At 43.3% G+C, this 16,368-nt stretch overlaps 1 protein-coding gene across 3 annotated transcripts in view; it reads left to right on the top strand.

Annotated features, from left to right (window-relative positions):
- Positions 1-16,368, top strand: part of XRN1 (5'-3' exoribonuclease 1) — an 88,871-nt gene that overhangs the window by 58,585 nt on the left and 13,918 nt on the right. For 2 of the 3 annotated variants that reach the window (XM_014574044.3, XM_075937651.1), the window contains exons 31-34: positions 7,822-8,047; positions 8,740-8,841; positions 14,920-15,015; positions 15,337-15,451. In XM_014574044.3, coding sequence (XP_014429530.2) covers positions 7,822-8,047; positions 8,740-8,841; positions 14,920-15,015; positions 15,337-15,451 — 539 coding nt within the window. The remainder of the gene's footprint in view (positions 1-7,821; positions 8,048-8,739; positions 8,842-14,919; positions 15,016-15,336; positions 15,452-16,368) is intronic. The other variant, XM_014574045.3, reaches the window with a different exon arrangement.

Here is a 16,368-nt window from a genome sequence, read left to right as displayed (position 1 = left end):
CTTTAACAATTCCTTCGAAACAAGAATTTTCTGGTCTCCTCAATAGCAGAATCTCCTCTTTCTGGTACTGACATCACTGCAGCATGCTCAATACCAAGCCCTCTTACAACACTGCCCAGATCTGTTGTTCTCTTTTTGAATGATGAGGACTATAAGGATGAAGAGGAAATCTGCACCTCCTATCGCTTTTGCTTCCCCAAACATTTGCTAGACTATGTCCATCACAACAAAGGGATGATCATCCAGGATCTCAAATTCAGAGCTGGTATAGACTCTCATGGATGCCACCACCCATGACTTTCTCACCACAGTGGCCTTACTGGGATCCATGGATGGAGCCCTGCAAATCTGCATTTCAACATAAATCAGTGGGTATCCATTTCTGCAAATGTGGATGTGGGTCTACAGATCATTTTTGCAGATGTGCATGTGGATGCAAATGTTGTATTTAGAACTGCAAATTTGTGAATATCTGCTTTATATCTGCAGCTTATTTTTGCAGCTACAGATGTGGATACAAAATTTTGTATCCATGCAGGGCTCTGTCCATGGGGGGCATACCAAACACAACACCACAAGCCTCCCAGAGAGAGGTCAAGACATTTCCCATCACCCTCTGTACCAGGACTCTCCTACTCTCTGGAAAAGGCAGCTAAGGAACTGGAGGAGGCTTCAGACGAGGAAGCTGTACCGGCAGCCAACTTTCTCATTTTCTTTCCCCCTATCATGCTCACACCTCTCACCATAGGGAATCATTTTAGATAATTTCAGGAGCTCTTTAAGAGAGTGTTACATTCCTTGGACACTTCATTCCTAGCATAAACTGTTGAGCATAATACATAAATCAACTTCCTCCAAAATCAAGCTACCAATCAATGACACCCTTGTTTACCCCACCAACCTGCAAAAGGTAGATAAAAAGTGTTATCTACTGCAATCAAATTCCTTTTTTCACACCCCACACTTAACTTCCTGATGTTGGAAGCAGTGAATAAATGGGGGAGAAAATACCATTCCAGAACCACCTATGTGATAAGGAAAAGACTAAACCTTATTGGTTGTAAGGTCTACTTATCAGCAACCCTATGATGTAGGATCGCCAATGATGAAGCAGTTATACAAGCTACTTGAAATTATTAGTATTTTATTGAACCTCTACCTGAAGAAAAGAAGGAACAATTCAGGGCAACTATCTATGAGGGCTGTTTTCTCACTCAAACAGCCTTGCAAGTCTCATTGGACTCAAGAGACACAGCAGCACATCCCATTGCCACAACTGTAGTCGTACATTGGAAAAGGGCAAATATAGTGCCCATATATAAAAAGGGGAATAAGAACAACCCAGGAAATTACAGAGCCATCAGCTTAACTTCTGTGCCAGGAAAGGTAAGGGAACAAATAATTAAGGAATCCATTTACAAACATCGAGAAGATAAGGTGATAAATAACAGCATGTTTTCATGATTTGTTCTTTATAAAAATCATGATAAACCAACCTGATAGCTTTCTTTGATGGAATAACAAGTCTTGTGAATAAGGAGGAAGCAGTAGATATGGTATATAAAGACTTTAGTAAGGCATTTGATGCAGACTTGTATGACTTTCTCACTAATAAACAAGGGAAATACAGACCAGATGAAGCTATTATAGGGTGGGTGCATGGTTGGTTCAATAACCATTCCCAGAAAGTAGTTCAGTGGTTCACAATTATGCTTGAAGGGTATAACAGGTGGGGTTCCGCAGGAATCAGTTTCTGGAGGTTTCTATTCAATATCTTTCTAGGTGATTTAGATAATGGCATAGAGTACACTTGTAAAGTTTGCAGATGTCACCAAGATGGGAGGAGTTGTGAGTGCTTTTGAGGATAGAATTATAATTCAAAATCATCTGGACAAACTGGAGAAATGGTCTAAAGTAAATAAGATGCAGTTGTGTAAGGCCAAAAGCGAAGTACTCTACTCATAATGGACCACAAACTAACACTGTTGCGCAAAAAAAAAAAAAAAAAAAAAAAGCAAACATCATTCTGAAATATATTAACAGGAGTGTTGAAAGCAAGACACAAGGGCTGCGTCTAGACTGGCAAGTTTTTCCGCAAAAGCAATTGCTTTTGCGGAAAAACTTGCAAGCTGTCTACACTGGCTGCTTGAATTTGTGCAAGAACACTGACAATCTAATGTAAGATTGTTGGTGTTCTTCCGCAAATACTATGCTGCTCCCGTTGGGGAAGAAGTTCTTTTGTGCAAATTTATTTGCGCAAGAGGGCCAGTGTAGACAGCTAAAAACTGTTTTGCGCAAAAAAGCCCCGATGGCAAAAATGGCGATCGGGGCTTTCTTGCGCAAAATCGCGTCTAGATTGGCACGGACGCTTTTCCGCAAAAAGTGTTTTGCACAAAAGCGTCTGTGCCAATCTAGACGCTCTTTTCCACAAATGCTTTTAACGGAAAAACTGTTCCATTAAAAGCATTTGTGGAAAATCATGCCAGTCTAGACGTAGCCAAGAAGTAATTCTTCCTCTGTACTGATTAGGCCTCTACTGGAGGACTGTGTCTAGTTCTGGGCACCATATTTCAGGAAAGATGTGGACAGGTTGTAAGTCCAGAGAAGAGCAACAAAAATGATTAAAGGTCTAGAAAATGTGACCTGTGAGGGAAATTGGAAAGAATTTGGGATTGTTTAGTCTGAAAAGACAAGAGTAAGAGGGGACATGATAGCCGCTTTCAAGTATCTAAAAAGGTCATTACGAGGAGGAAAGCGGGGAAAAAATATTGTCCTTAACTTCTGGTGATAGGACATGAAGCAACGGTCTTAAATTGCAACTGGGAAGTTTAGATTGGACATTAGGAAAAACTTGAAGGGGAAAAAAGCTCAGGAGAGCTGGCTGTATTTTAAAGAAGACTTATGGAAGGCACAGGAACAAACAATCCTGATGCGCAATAAGAAAAGCACATATGGTAGGTGGTTAGTTTCAAGTGGAGTGCCCCAAGGATCAGTTCTAGGGCCGGTTTTGTTCAACATTTTTATTAATGACCTTGATGAGGGGATCGATTGCGCCCTCAGCAAGTTTGCAGATGACACTAAGCTGGGGGAGAGGTGGATACGTTGGAGGGTAGGGATGGCATCCAGAGTGATCTAAACAAATTGGAGGATTGGGCCAAAAGAAATATGATGAGGTTCAACAAGGACAAGTACAGAGTCCTGCACTTGGGATGGAAGAATCCCAAGCACTGTTACAGGTTGGAAAGCAAGTGGCTAAGCAGCAGTTTGGCAGAAAAAGACCTGGGGATTACAGTGGATGAGAAGCTGGATATTACTCAACAGCGTGTCCTTGTAGCCAAGAAGGCTAATGGTATATTAGGGTGTATTAGGAAGAGCATTGCCATCATATCTAGAGAAGTGATTATTCCCCTTTATTCGGTACTGGTGAGGCCACATTTGGAGTACTGCGTCCAGTTTTGGGCCCCCCACTATAGCAAGGATGTGGACGCATTGGAGAGGATCCAGCGGAGGGCAACCAAAATGATTAGGGAGCTGGAGCACATGACCTTCAAGAAGAAGCTGAGGGATTTGAGCTTATTTAGTCTCCAAAAGAGAAGACAGAGGGAGGAATTTGATAGCAGCCTTCAACTTTATGAAGGGAGATTCCAAGAGGCTGGAGATAGGCTGTTCTCAGTAGTGACGGATGGCAGAACAAAGAGCAATGATCTTAAGTTACAGTGGGGGCAGTCTAGGTTGGATATTAAGAAAAACTGTTTCACTGGGGAGGGGTGAAGCGCTTGAATGGGTTACCTAGGAAGGTGGTAGTATCTCCATCCCTAGAGGTTTTTAAGTCTTGGATTGACAAAGCCCTGGCCAGGATGATTTAGTTAGGGTTGGTCCTACTCTGGGCAGGGGTTGGACTCGATGACCTCCTGAAGTCTCTTCCAGCCCTAGGATTCTATGATTCTATGCTTAAAAGCTTCCTAACTCCTATTGGTGATTACACTCTGGAATAAATTGCCTGGGGAGATTGTGGTGTCTCTGTCATTGGAGATTTTTAAAAGCAGGTTAGACGTAGACCTTGGAGGACGTCACAGGTGTTTGGTCCTGCCATGAGGTTGATGACCTCTCAAGGTTCCTTCCAGTTCTGTGATTCTATGCAATGTGCATTATGGCTCCACCCTTCTGGGTTTCCCAAAGAGGTGTAATCAATGGTTAAAGACCTCTAAAACCTATTCATCTCTTCATACATTGATGGACTCCAGTCTGGTTCTGAAATCCCTGGGCTTATAAATGCCTACAGATAAGAAAAAAATAGTACTGCTCAATACAAAGATTCCGATCTGTGCCTTATGCACAACCTCACAGACAGTATGATACACAAATACAGAAGCAAAGGCTTTCAAGATGAAGACGATCCTAGGGATGTAAAATCCTATTTAAAATGTTAACTGGTTAAACAGTACCATTAACCAACCCACCATATTGCGCCACAGCCTGCGGTGCACAGTGGGTGGGAGGCTATTCTGGCTGGGCAGGGCCCATTGCACCTCACCGTGGGCAGGGGGCTGCTCCAGCTGGGCCAGGCACCAGTTAATTGCTTACCCTGTATGCAATGCTTACTGGGTAACTGGTTACTCCTTTACATCTCTAGACAGTCCCCGTCCAGGTTTTGACTTCCCAGGAACCCCCTTCAAGACTACATTTTTGGTAGAGGGCCCAAGATAACCATGATGCCAGATGCTGGAAACACCTACTGTATTCCGTCCACTTGGAGATTTACCCTGTTCCATCCAGGTTGACAGACCCTCACATCAGACGGATGCGTATTAGAGATCATTCAGACTGGCTTTTCCATTCCATTTACCTTCATCCTTCCCTACATACCGTCCCTCCCCATGCATCTTTAAGGACCCGTCACATGATCATCTACTGTGACAGGAGGTAAACCATCTCACATACCAAGACACATTAGAACTAGGATAGCCACATTCACAGTCGTAATTTCTGCACTGGAAAGGGGACTTGTTCTCTGCCTTGGATCTTCACAATGTGTATTTTCATACAATAATACATCTCACACAGGCATTTTTTCAGCTCTGTATTAGGAGCAGACCACTTTCAGTACAAAGTAGTACCCTTTGGATATTTTTGAAAATTCTTAAGGGGGTGGTGGCTCACCTACACAGACAAGGTGTCAGAACACTCCCTTATTTGGATGATTATTTATTCAAAGCATCAACTCAATAAAAGGTACTAGAATTTACTTCAACAAAGTAATTCTTTTCACTCCTCCAGGCCTACAGACAAATGTATAGAAATCAACTTGTTCTTGCCAAAACCCAATGGGAATGAATGACAAGTTGCACTTCACATTTTGGATGTTCAAAGGGTGCTAACATTTTACATTGAGGTTCTTCCCCGGTGGTTCCTGACGCTGAAGCCCCTCCGGGTATCCTGCAGCTCTCTTCTCTTTTCCCTTGTATCAAGAATTGGGTCACAGTTTTGCCAGGCCAACTCCAGACTTTGACCCCTCTCTGAGATCTCCAGGTTTTTCCTACCTTCTGATGGGTTCCTACTTTGAGGGAGCAAGCAACCTCTTACAGGAGTTCTTGCTCATAGGCTACCCTCCTGTGATGCCAGATAACCCCATCCAATTGCCAGCCCATACCATCCCTTAGGAGACAAAGTAGGAATAGGTGGGGCTGACTCCAGTTTTCCTTTAAGGGCCAGCTCATTCTATTCTTTATCCCAAATTCATATTTAGGTACTTATATCAGTGGTCAGATTTTCAAAAGCTCTGAGTATCCAACTACTTCCATTTTAGGGCATCATCTTTAGAAAATTGTGTGATAAAGAGGTTACTAGAAATGAGGACTCTTGTGCTTTGTTTTTGATTCTGTTACTGGCTTGAAGTGTGACCTTAAGCAAAACACATGATCATTCTGTTAAATGGTTGTAGCATTATTAACCTCATGCTATGATGATTCATTAATATTTGTGAAGTGCTTTGAACTCATTGCTTGAAAGAAGCTATGTAAGCTCAAAGAGTAGTACAGTAAAACTCCAATTGTCCGGCATCCAGTGGTCTGGCACTCCTGATAGTCCGGCACCAACTGGAACCTGGAAGTGCTCCAGCCAGCCAGACAGTTGGAGCTCCTATGAGCCCCATGCATGCCCACAGGCCAGGAAAGGAAAAGTGAGGAGAGGGGAAGGGGTTATATCCCTGTGACAGGTCTGCCGGGACCTGTCGGCGGAGAATGGCATGGTGAGGGGCAAACCCTCCACCGTTTTGCAGGGAGGTGGGGAAAGCCCCACGCAGCCACCTGCTACAGGCCAGCTGGGGCTGCAAGCAGCAAAGGCGAGGGGCAGCACTGTAGGACCACCCCGGCAAGCACCCCAGCTGCTCTGCCCTGCCGCTTCCACAAGTCCACCACTGCCACTTGCAGCCTCAGCTGGCCTGTCGCCGGCGGCTGCGAGGGGCTTCCTCCGCCTCCCTGCAAAACGGTGGAGGGTTCACCCCTTGCTGTGCCGTTCCCCGCCGACCCCGCTACCCCCCGGAGTACCTCCTGATACTCTGGCATATCAGATAATCCAGCACCCCCTGGGTCCCAAAGGTGCCGGATTATCAGAAGTCTACTGTATTATGTATTGTACTAGAAGATTTACCCAGTGTTGCTCCAGTCCTAAACTCAATAAATGTTTAAGGGTTTTTTAATAAAATGAAAATGTACATGCTTCATTTAAATCATTGTTCTGGGGTGGGATGAGGGGTTCAGTATGCAGGCTGCCCCAGGGAGGGAGAACAACCCCAGCCATCTCTTACCGCAACAGTTTGGGGCCAGGTGCGAAGTGCCTGCTGCCATGGCTGTTGCAGCTCCAGCGGGCACAGCTGAGGGAGGGGTATATGTACCCCAGTTGTGGCATGCCCCAGTTAGGCTGGGTGGGGAACTGTCCTTGGTAGCGGCAGCTCTGGGGCAGCTCCAGGTTAGATGCCATGGTTGCGGGGGGAGGTTCCCTCTCCTTTGGCCTCAGCATGAAGCAGACATAGCTGGAGGTGGTGATGAGGCACCTCCTCCTTCAGCCCCATCATGGAACCGGCCATGGCCAGGGGGGTGAGGCACCCTCTCCCAGAACTGTAGCACAGAGCTTCCACAGCTCAGGCGGGGGATGAGGGGAGAGGCACTATCCCTCTGCTAGCCCAGAATGGAGCTGCTGTGGCAAATGTGCGTTCTGTGTGCCTGCCTTGAGCCCCTGCAGTCTCGGAGCCTGCCCTAAGTCCTCTTTCAACATGTGCTCAGTTACGTCAATTTTGAGGACTAAATTTGATTTGGTGATTCTGTCCTTTCTGGTTGGCTTTCTGAGAAGCAATCCCATTACAGGCACATCCCGTTTTCCTGGCACAACCAAACCCTTTCATTGCTTTAAGTCGCTGGTTTTTAAAGTTGGGTTGCAGGCCCACGCAGGTAAGCTGCTGGCAGGCCAGCAATGCTTTGTTTATCTAAGTGTCCATTTCACACAGCCCTCCTTGGCTAGAAACAGTGAACCATAGCCAGTGGTAGCTGCAATGAATAGACAGACTCTCTTAAATATATAGATTTAATTAACTAGGGATGACACCCAAGAAAAGCAGAGGGATTATCATATGGTTAACATCATAGCCAGAGAACATTTCTGCAATTTTAATACTAAGTATGGCCCCGGATCTTGCAATCAGTCTTGAATTCATAGCCTTATGGTCCAGAAGCAAAAGCACTATTAACTGAGATATACAGGGAGTAAACAATCAACAACATAAATACTTAATAGAATTGGTTAACTTGTTTTTCTCTTTTGGTTTAGGTGCTCACCTGCCAGAGGTTATCGTCTACCAGCAAGTGCCTTAATTAACCTATCTCATGGCAGTCGGTCAGAAACAGGAAATCAGAAACTGACAGCCATAGTGAAACCACAACCAGCTGTGAATCATTATCACTCATGCTCAACTGATTCAGCATTTGTAGGCTCACAAAAAGTGCATCTCGGAGGACTCAACCATTCTCCTCGTTCCCTTTTTGTTCCTACTCGAGTAAGATCTTTCACTTTAGTTTATATACAATCCATTTTCCATAGAAATGGTGTTAGTATTGTGGTTGAATCTTCATTGATACTGACAGAATTTTGCATTTTTCCTGGTTATGTTTAGACAAAGTTTAATGATTCAGTAATATATGGACCCCTTTATACTAATTCACTAAGACATTAATTGAGATAAATTGAAAATTCAGTGGTCCAAAATCTTTGTCCTTTTGACAGAAGTTTCATGGCCTGTGTCAAAGAAGTTGGTAGCTTCAGTCCAGTTACTAGTGAACAAGTGTCTAAAGTAGCTTTTCTATTGCCAACCTTGGCAGAAAGACAACTATCTTTTTTTCCCCCACTCCTGTCAATAGTGTTTGTTCCTCTGGGTCAAGTTTATATGTTTGCTAAGAATAAAGGGAAGACTTCATTTTCCTGTGCTATTTACTTTGCTCATTGGTGAGAATTCAGTTCATTTTGGAAATGTAATATACAAGAAAAATGGCATGAATAAGACTTGAGTTGGCATAGGCTTCATTTAACTTTTTTGTCTTACTGAGTTTAAAGAACAGCGAGAGTTTGAGGTATGATTTTTCTTGTTTAAGGACTCTGTTATAGTGTAACTCTGGAAGAAAAATCATTCTACATAATAACTTAAAAACAATGAAATACTTCTGATCTACTTTTTTTAAATTGATGATTTAGCAACTGAATGGAAGACAACAATACAATCTCAGGGCTGAAAATCAGGGCAATTTGATTTCATTACAGAAAGGATCATTTTTGGGAGGCAATCAAAAACAAAAAGTAAGTGTTATGATTTGTTTTCTTATGGGGTATTAAAATTATATTCAGTTTTTATGCAGAGGAATTTAAACCTTTTGAAAACACTGGAGCAAATAGCACTCAAAATCAAAAGAAAAATTAAACTAGTTGTTGTTTAGCAAAGTATACTAGCCAAAAAGAAGTTCTTAAAGTGCCTGCTCATGTTGATTACATTTTAGGTGTGCATGCATCTGAGACTGTCTGAGATTTCTGCTTTAGCAGTGTATGTTGGGCCAACTGTGGCACCCTCTGAAATAGGCTCCCATGTGGTAGTGTATTAGGCATCGGTGGTCTTATGCCCTCTCTGTTCCTTCTTACTTCACGTGACAGTTTGAAGCACCTTGTCTTGTATCAAAAAACACTAGTATTTTTTCCAGCATAGGTTTCGCTTCATTCATTGTTGTATATAGTTACTAGTAGCTAGTCATAATGTTAAGTTAGAGTCCCGCATGCTCAAGTCGTTACTTCAGCATGCAGCAGGCTCATGCTGATGAGTGATCCTCATGACAGTTGTCTCAAGTGTCTGAGAGAAAGCCATGGAAAGGAAAAGTGTCCTATTTGTAAAATCTTTTGCCTTTTCATCCAAAAGGAGTGCCATACCTGCCAGAGGGTCCTCCTAATGGGCTTTCCATTGTGGATCCCGTGCCAAGTACATTGGCTTTGGTACACAGTACGCCACCAAGACTAGACTCAGTCTAGCACCACTCCCCCATGCTGGTCCCCAGGAAGCAATGGAAGAAGAGGAGTCCCTTGGCACCAAAGGACAGACAGCCTATGGGCAAAGGATCTGTGTCAGGCTATGTGCCCACTTTGGGGCTTCATGGAAGTACTGCTATGGTTGGATTCTCAACCCCAGCCAGGGATCCGCCACCCACCTTGGGGTGGCGGCAGGGGCTCCTAGCTTATCGTGAGGTCTTCAGTGCCTGCAGCGGTTCCAACAGCTAAAGAGCAAGGCTGTAGATGACAGCTATGGGACCAAAGCATTTCCACCTCTGGCACAGAAGAGCATGCCCACCAGGGTGCAGCAGCATAGACTGGCAGATCACCTCTGGTCACCAAACTGCAGGCACAGGTCGTCTTTATTGTGACCTGAGTCCAGCACTGAATCTTAGCTCTCTGACCGGAAGGCCTTGTTCCCTGACAAGATCCCTCTGGATTCAAGGCTTCGATCCCCACACCACAGGTAACGGCGAACATAAACCGCAGATGTTTCAGGCGCTGGTCACCCTATCTAAGGCTGTCTCCTTGATGTTAGTCACCATCTTGGAGGGCCCATTCAGGATCTCAGCATCGGTCTCGCTCACCCCTGTACTGTTTCATGGGAAAACAACGTTACACACCATTACCCCCCTCAGTCAGCCTGCAAGGTCAGCAGTCTTAGGCCTCCATGGCCCTGTCTTGGTCATGAGAGGGGCAGTAGTCTGGATCAGACTGCAACTTCAGCCCATCACAAAGGAGGGACAACTTGCCACCAATGCAGGAATTCAGGGTAGCTCTGGTCACAGTGTCACTGCAGCAGGTACAGTGCTCCCTCTCCCCAGTGGCAGTACTGGAACAGGTAGGGAATATGGGTGATGCTGGCTAAGTATTCACAGCCTTCCCTTGCCATACGGGACAAGCTAGGTGTGGAACCACTGACCCCATCATCAGATTGCAAGACTGCACTACACCCTGGCACTGAGGGAGCCCTCTGTTGATATGGAAAGGAACAGGAACAAGCAGTGAAACTGTTGTCGACCCTGGACAAAGCAGTAATGGGGCCACCTCACATCCGTGGCCCCTTGGACTATTTTAAGGAGCACGAGGCCTTCCTTAAATGGGCGGTGGACAGCCATTGCCTGCAGATTGAGGAAGTTGTGAACATAGACCACCTCATCAATATCTTGGCCAATGCACTAGCTAAAATTGCATTGCCAGTCCACCCAGGAATGCTACAAATTGCTAAATCAGTGTGTCAGCTTCCCTCCTCTGTACTGTCAATGTCAAAGAAAGCAGAAAAGAAATATTATATCCTTGTAAAAGACTTTGAGTACCTGTACATTCATCCCCCTGTGGCTTCATTGGTCACGTCCATGGTGAATGAAAGAAAGAGACGGGAATATCCCAATGGAATGCTTAAAAATGAAGAGGCCAAAGGACTAGACCAGTTTGGCAGGAAAGTTTATTTAATGACCAGCTTACAGTTCTGGGTCTCCAGGCCCTGCTGGTATGTTATAATTTTAACCTGCGGGACTTCCTTAATAAATTCAGAGGGCCTTCTGCAGGACCATACCCAATAGTTTGCTGCATTGGTCAGCAATGGCATGACCGTGGCTTGGGGAGTCCCCTAGATGGCATGGGATGTGACAGGCTTGACTTCTAGAGTAGTTGCTTCTATAGTGGCCATGAGGCAAAACTCCGGGTTGCAGGCTTCTGATCTGTCGCAGGAGTTGCTGGCCACAATACACAACCTCCCATTTGAAGGTTTGAGAGTCTTCTATGATCTGACTAACTTTAGGCTTCATGGGCGCAAGGACTCCTGAGTCACCCTGTGATCCCTGGGCTTGCACTCTCCTCAGTAATCCAAGAAGCCATTCTGATGTCTGCTGCCACCTCCTCAATCACAGTATAGGTGTTGGGGAACTTCCAGACCTGGCTCCTACAGGAAGAAGGATAAGGGACCTAAGAAACGCTACCCATCCTCTTCCCACCTCAGTGCCCAGCCTAGTGGGGTTGAGTTAGTATAAGGGAGGTAAATTAAGCTTATAGTCAATCTTAATTCTGGCATTTCCTAACTCTTTAGAGTTTGACTTTGGAATCTTAATGTTATTTTAGTACAGTTTTTTGTGTGTAATACAATATATGAGATAGATAAATGAGTGATCTTACTAAAGAATCATAGACTACTAGGACTGGAGGAGACCTCGAGAGGTCATCAAGTCCAGTCCCCTGCCATCATGGCAGGACCCAGTGCTGTCTAGACCATCCCTTATAGACATGTATCTAACCTGCTCTTAAATATCTCCAGAGGTGGAGATTCCACAACCTCCCTAGGCAACTTATTCCAGTATTTAACCAACCTGACAGTTAGGAAGTTTTTCCTAATGTCCAACCTAAACCTCCCTTGCTGCAGTTTGAGCCCATTGCTGCTTGTTCTATCCTCAGAGGCCAAGGAGACCAATTTTTCTCCTTCCTCCTTGTAACACCCTTTTAAATACCTGAAAACTGCTACCATGTCCCCTCTCAATCTTCTCTTTTCCAGACTAGATATGTTCACATCCATTCCATTCCTGCCCTCCTCTGTTGGAGTTGCTAGCAAGAATGAACTGAGGCCCTGCGGGCCTTGCACTTGGAGCAGCACTCTAGAGGGCACCACAGCTAGCCCTACAGATGATACTAATGCAGAAATCTCTGACAACTGTGTGTGTGGAATGGAATTAATTTTTATACACTGGTTTTTTATAAATAGTTGTTACACACTAACTAAATCATCACAATACAGTATAAAAAAGTAATGTCTTCAAATGAATATACTGTAAAAATTAAACTGTTGCTGTGAGTATGGCTGTACTTCCAGCTTGCTTGTTAGAGGCTAGTATTTGTAATGGCTCACTATTTACAGTAGTGTCCTTTTTCCATGGTTTTACAGATTTGTAGCTCTGCCAGACTACCCTTGTCAAACATGGGTGTTTTCTTGTAATTCAGATTCAGACAAGTGAGCCTTTAATGAGTCTGTAAGGAAGTGAATGTATTAGCGCATTTCAGTGTGGATTGATTTAAGTAAGATTATTTAAATTATTATTTAAATCACCAAGTGGAAAGCCTAGAATTAGTGGCTTGTCTATTTGTACTTTGATTATTTTCTAAAGAAAGGTGCACTGTCATTGGTTGATAATTATTACAATGTATTGATTTACAATTAAATAGAGCATTTTCACTATATTTGGAACATCTTATTTCTACATTACCTGTATTAATTTATTTAAATATTTATATAGCTTAATATTTTCAGATTCTTAGTGTACATTTTAAGTAAGAAAATGGTGAAATACATTTTGCTTATTTACAAGATAATTAACTTTTTGCTCTTGATTCGTATCAAGCTCGATTATAATTAAGGATGTTAAAGACTAGTCAACTATCCAATAAGCATTTTCTTATCAGATATTAATGTCAGCTAGTCAGTTCCCTCCCCCCCATCCCCCACTTGCTGCCTTTATGAAATAGAGGCGGGGGAGGGGGGGCAGGGGAAGGGCTACTTCAAAGTGGCAGCTGCACAGCTGATCCTGGGATCAACTGTGCAGCGGACTGCCCTTTAAAACACCATCTCTACGCTAATTCAAAGGGGCAGCCTTGGAGCCTGGGGTCAGCTGGGGAGTCCCCACCTGACCCCAGGTTCCACGTGGCACTTCCCGGGGATAGCCGCTGCACAGCTGAGCACAATGTCCGCCTCTGTGCAATTCCAAAGGTCAGGAGGGGAGTCCAGGCTCAGTTGGGACTTCCCAGCTGAGCCTGGGCTCCCCATGGCATTTCCCCAGGACTCGGGATCATTTGGGGAGTCCCCAGCTGACCCTGGGCTCCATGGCTGTCCTTTTAAATTGTGCTGAAGCAGCATTTTAAAGGGGCAGCCCGCCGCCTCTGCGCAATTCAAAGGGGCAGCTGCCATTGAGCCCAGGCTCAGCTGGGGACTTTCAGCTGAGCCCAGGCTCCCCGCGGCATTTCCCCAGGACCTGGGATCAGCTGGGGACTGCCCAGCTGATCCCAGGTTTGCAGGGAGCCCGGGCTCCCCTGCCTCCCCTCTGAATTGTGTGGAGGCAGCAATTTCAAAGGGGCAGCTGCCGCACAGCTGATCAGTGGGGCAGGGGAGCTCCTAGCATAGAGGCCATAGCATGGCTTTGAAATGTCCTCACTGGGGACTCTTGTGCATTTCAAAGCAGGTACTTGTGTGCAGCCCGGAGTCAGTGGGACTTCCCACTGGCCCCGGGCTGTACGTGAAGTTCCGCATTCCTCCTTTGAATGCGCATTCCTCCTTTGAATCCTACTGCTAGGGCTCTTGTACATTGCAAAGGAGGACTGTGGACGTGCCTATCGACTAGTTGATGGAAAGTCCATTGACTAGTCAATTAACTGCATTTTAACATCCTTAATTAGAATGGTAACTGGAATTTAATTAAACATGCAAAAATCATATACCATTTATATTTTATTAAACAAAATTTTAACTTTTTTTCGATCTATAAACTTCTTTTCAAACCATGTTTCACTCTTCCAACTAAATGATTTATTAAACAGAGGTGGTAGCTGTAGTCAGTGAATTAAACTGTTTCAGAACAGCCTGGGGAAAATTTCAAATATGCGTAAGTAAAAGTGGCTGGATCTTAAGTTCCTACTCACCTAAGTCTTTTGAAAAGAAGACCGAGTAATTGAAGCTGATGTATTATGCCATATCTTTAAAGCTTGACCTAAAAAGTTAGAATTTTCCCCCAATTCTTTTTTTGTATAGAAAAAGAGCATTTAAATCAAGTGTTTCATATTTATTCAGCATATTTATTTTTATGTTAATGATATGAGATATTATTATAAGTTTAAGCCTTAACATATTTTACATTTAATTCATATTGTATTTTAAACAGGTTTATTTTTAAAAAGAAGTATGTAGTATATGTAGTATAAATTACGAAATAAAAAAACAATGATTTACATAAAAAACAACCTTTTTAAAAAATATTGTAATAATTGTTTACATACTTGAGCCCCATTCCTATACAAATGCATGCATAACTTTACTCAAGTAAGTAGACCTGAAAATTTGCAAGATCAAAGATTTATCAATGAAACAGATACTGGCCTTGGAATTCTGCCATTGGACAAAAACTTTAAACGGATTTTGTTACACTTTTTCGTGTTAGTAAAATTTAGAGGTTACTCATGAAGGCAAAAGGACAAAATAAAGTACTGCCATTAACATTTTAGGGAAACACTTCAGGAGAGTCCTAGTATAAATATTTGTGGCTTAGTTTTCAGAAGTTATTTGTATCTGTATCAATGCAAAAGTTGTATTTTTTTTAAATCTTTTGCCAGGCTCAGAGTAAACAAGATGATGAATTTTGTAGCATTTGGCAATCACTACAAGGGTGTGGAAAACCACAGCATGTTCAAAAAAATATAGATGAAAAGGTTAGTGTATATCTGATTTTGTGCATTACACTTTTACTGAACTTCCTTGTGTTTATAGATAAAACATTGTTTTGAAGATATGTTATGTATGGACACTTGGGTAGAATATGTACAATATAGCAATATTTCTTAATTTTTAATGAATTTATTACAAGATGAACTGTTCAGGCTCATATAAAAAATCAAGCTAGCTAGTTTTATGTAGTATGAATAAACTTTATTCAGCATTTAGAAAGAGGTGATGGCCTGTTGTAAAGATTGTAAATTATTGTGTATCTGTCTTCTGGTTAATATTAAATGTGTGAATATTTCAATTTCTAGAGTTCAGTTCTACCTCAAGAAACAAAGCCAGAAACTGGCAACCAGTTCTATAAACCAGGCTTCAGTGAGAGTACTCTTAAAAGCCAGCAAAGAAAACAGGAGCCATTTAAAAAGTGTAAGTACTATAACCAGCAATTTAATTTCAAAAAACTGGCCTGTGTTGTTGATTTTTGTATAGAAATATCCACTGAGTTTCTTTGCTATCAACATTTTATAAGAAAATGTTTTACAAACACAATACTGATTATAGTCTGGTGAAATCCTGGTCTCATTGAGCCCAAGTGCACCAGGATTGGCTGGTTTTAAGCATATCTGATCTCTCTACTAACCGTGCAGTCATTAATCAAGCAATTGGCCCAGATTATTAAACTTATAGATGTTTTTGCATGTACAGCCTTTTGAAGCAAAAGTAAGCATATCTACTAGACATGAGTAAGGTTACATAAATAGAGCACTACCAAATTTATGATCCATTTTGGTCAATTTTGGTCAATTTCACGGTCATGGGATTTTAAAAATAATAATATTCATGATTTTGGATATTTTAAATCTGAAATTTCACAGTGCTGTAATTGTAAGAATCCTGCCCAAAAAGTAGTAGCTGAGAGGTTGCAAGATTATTGTGGGTGGGACTATCATACTGCTGTCCTTACTTCTGCACTGCTGTTGATGGCATTACAGCCTTCAGAGTTGGGCAAGCAGAGTGGATATTGGCCAGGAGCTAAGTTCCCTCTGGGAAGCAACTCAGAGAGAATTTGCACAAAGAATTTTACTCCTACTCACCTCATCAGCAGAACCGTGCAGCAGCACTCAGCTTCGATGATGTGGAAAGCAAGATAGCGGTCGTGGGCTTGGTAGGTGAGAGAGTAGAGGGCCAGAGCCATGTGGTGACTGCTGGAACTGCAGCTGGAGCCGGGGACCATGTGGCGGTGACTGGAGCCATGGCCCGTGTGATGGTAGCCAGAGCCGGGGGCTACGTGGGCTTGCATGGTCCAATGGAAGAGTGGGAATAGTACCAATATGAATGTGCTT

Source organism: Pelodiscus sinensis, chromosome 10 (genome assembly GCF_049634645.1).
Source record: "Pelodiscus sinensis isolate JC-2024 chromosome 10, ASM4963464v1, whole genome shotgun sequence".
Classification (NCBI taxonomy): Eukaryota; Metazoa; Chordata; order Testudines; family Trionychidae; genus Pelodiscus; species Pelodiscus sinensis.
Note: the sequence above shows the minus strand (reverse complement) of the source record. Positions and strands in the feature narration are given on the sequence as shown.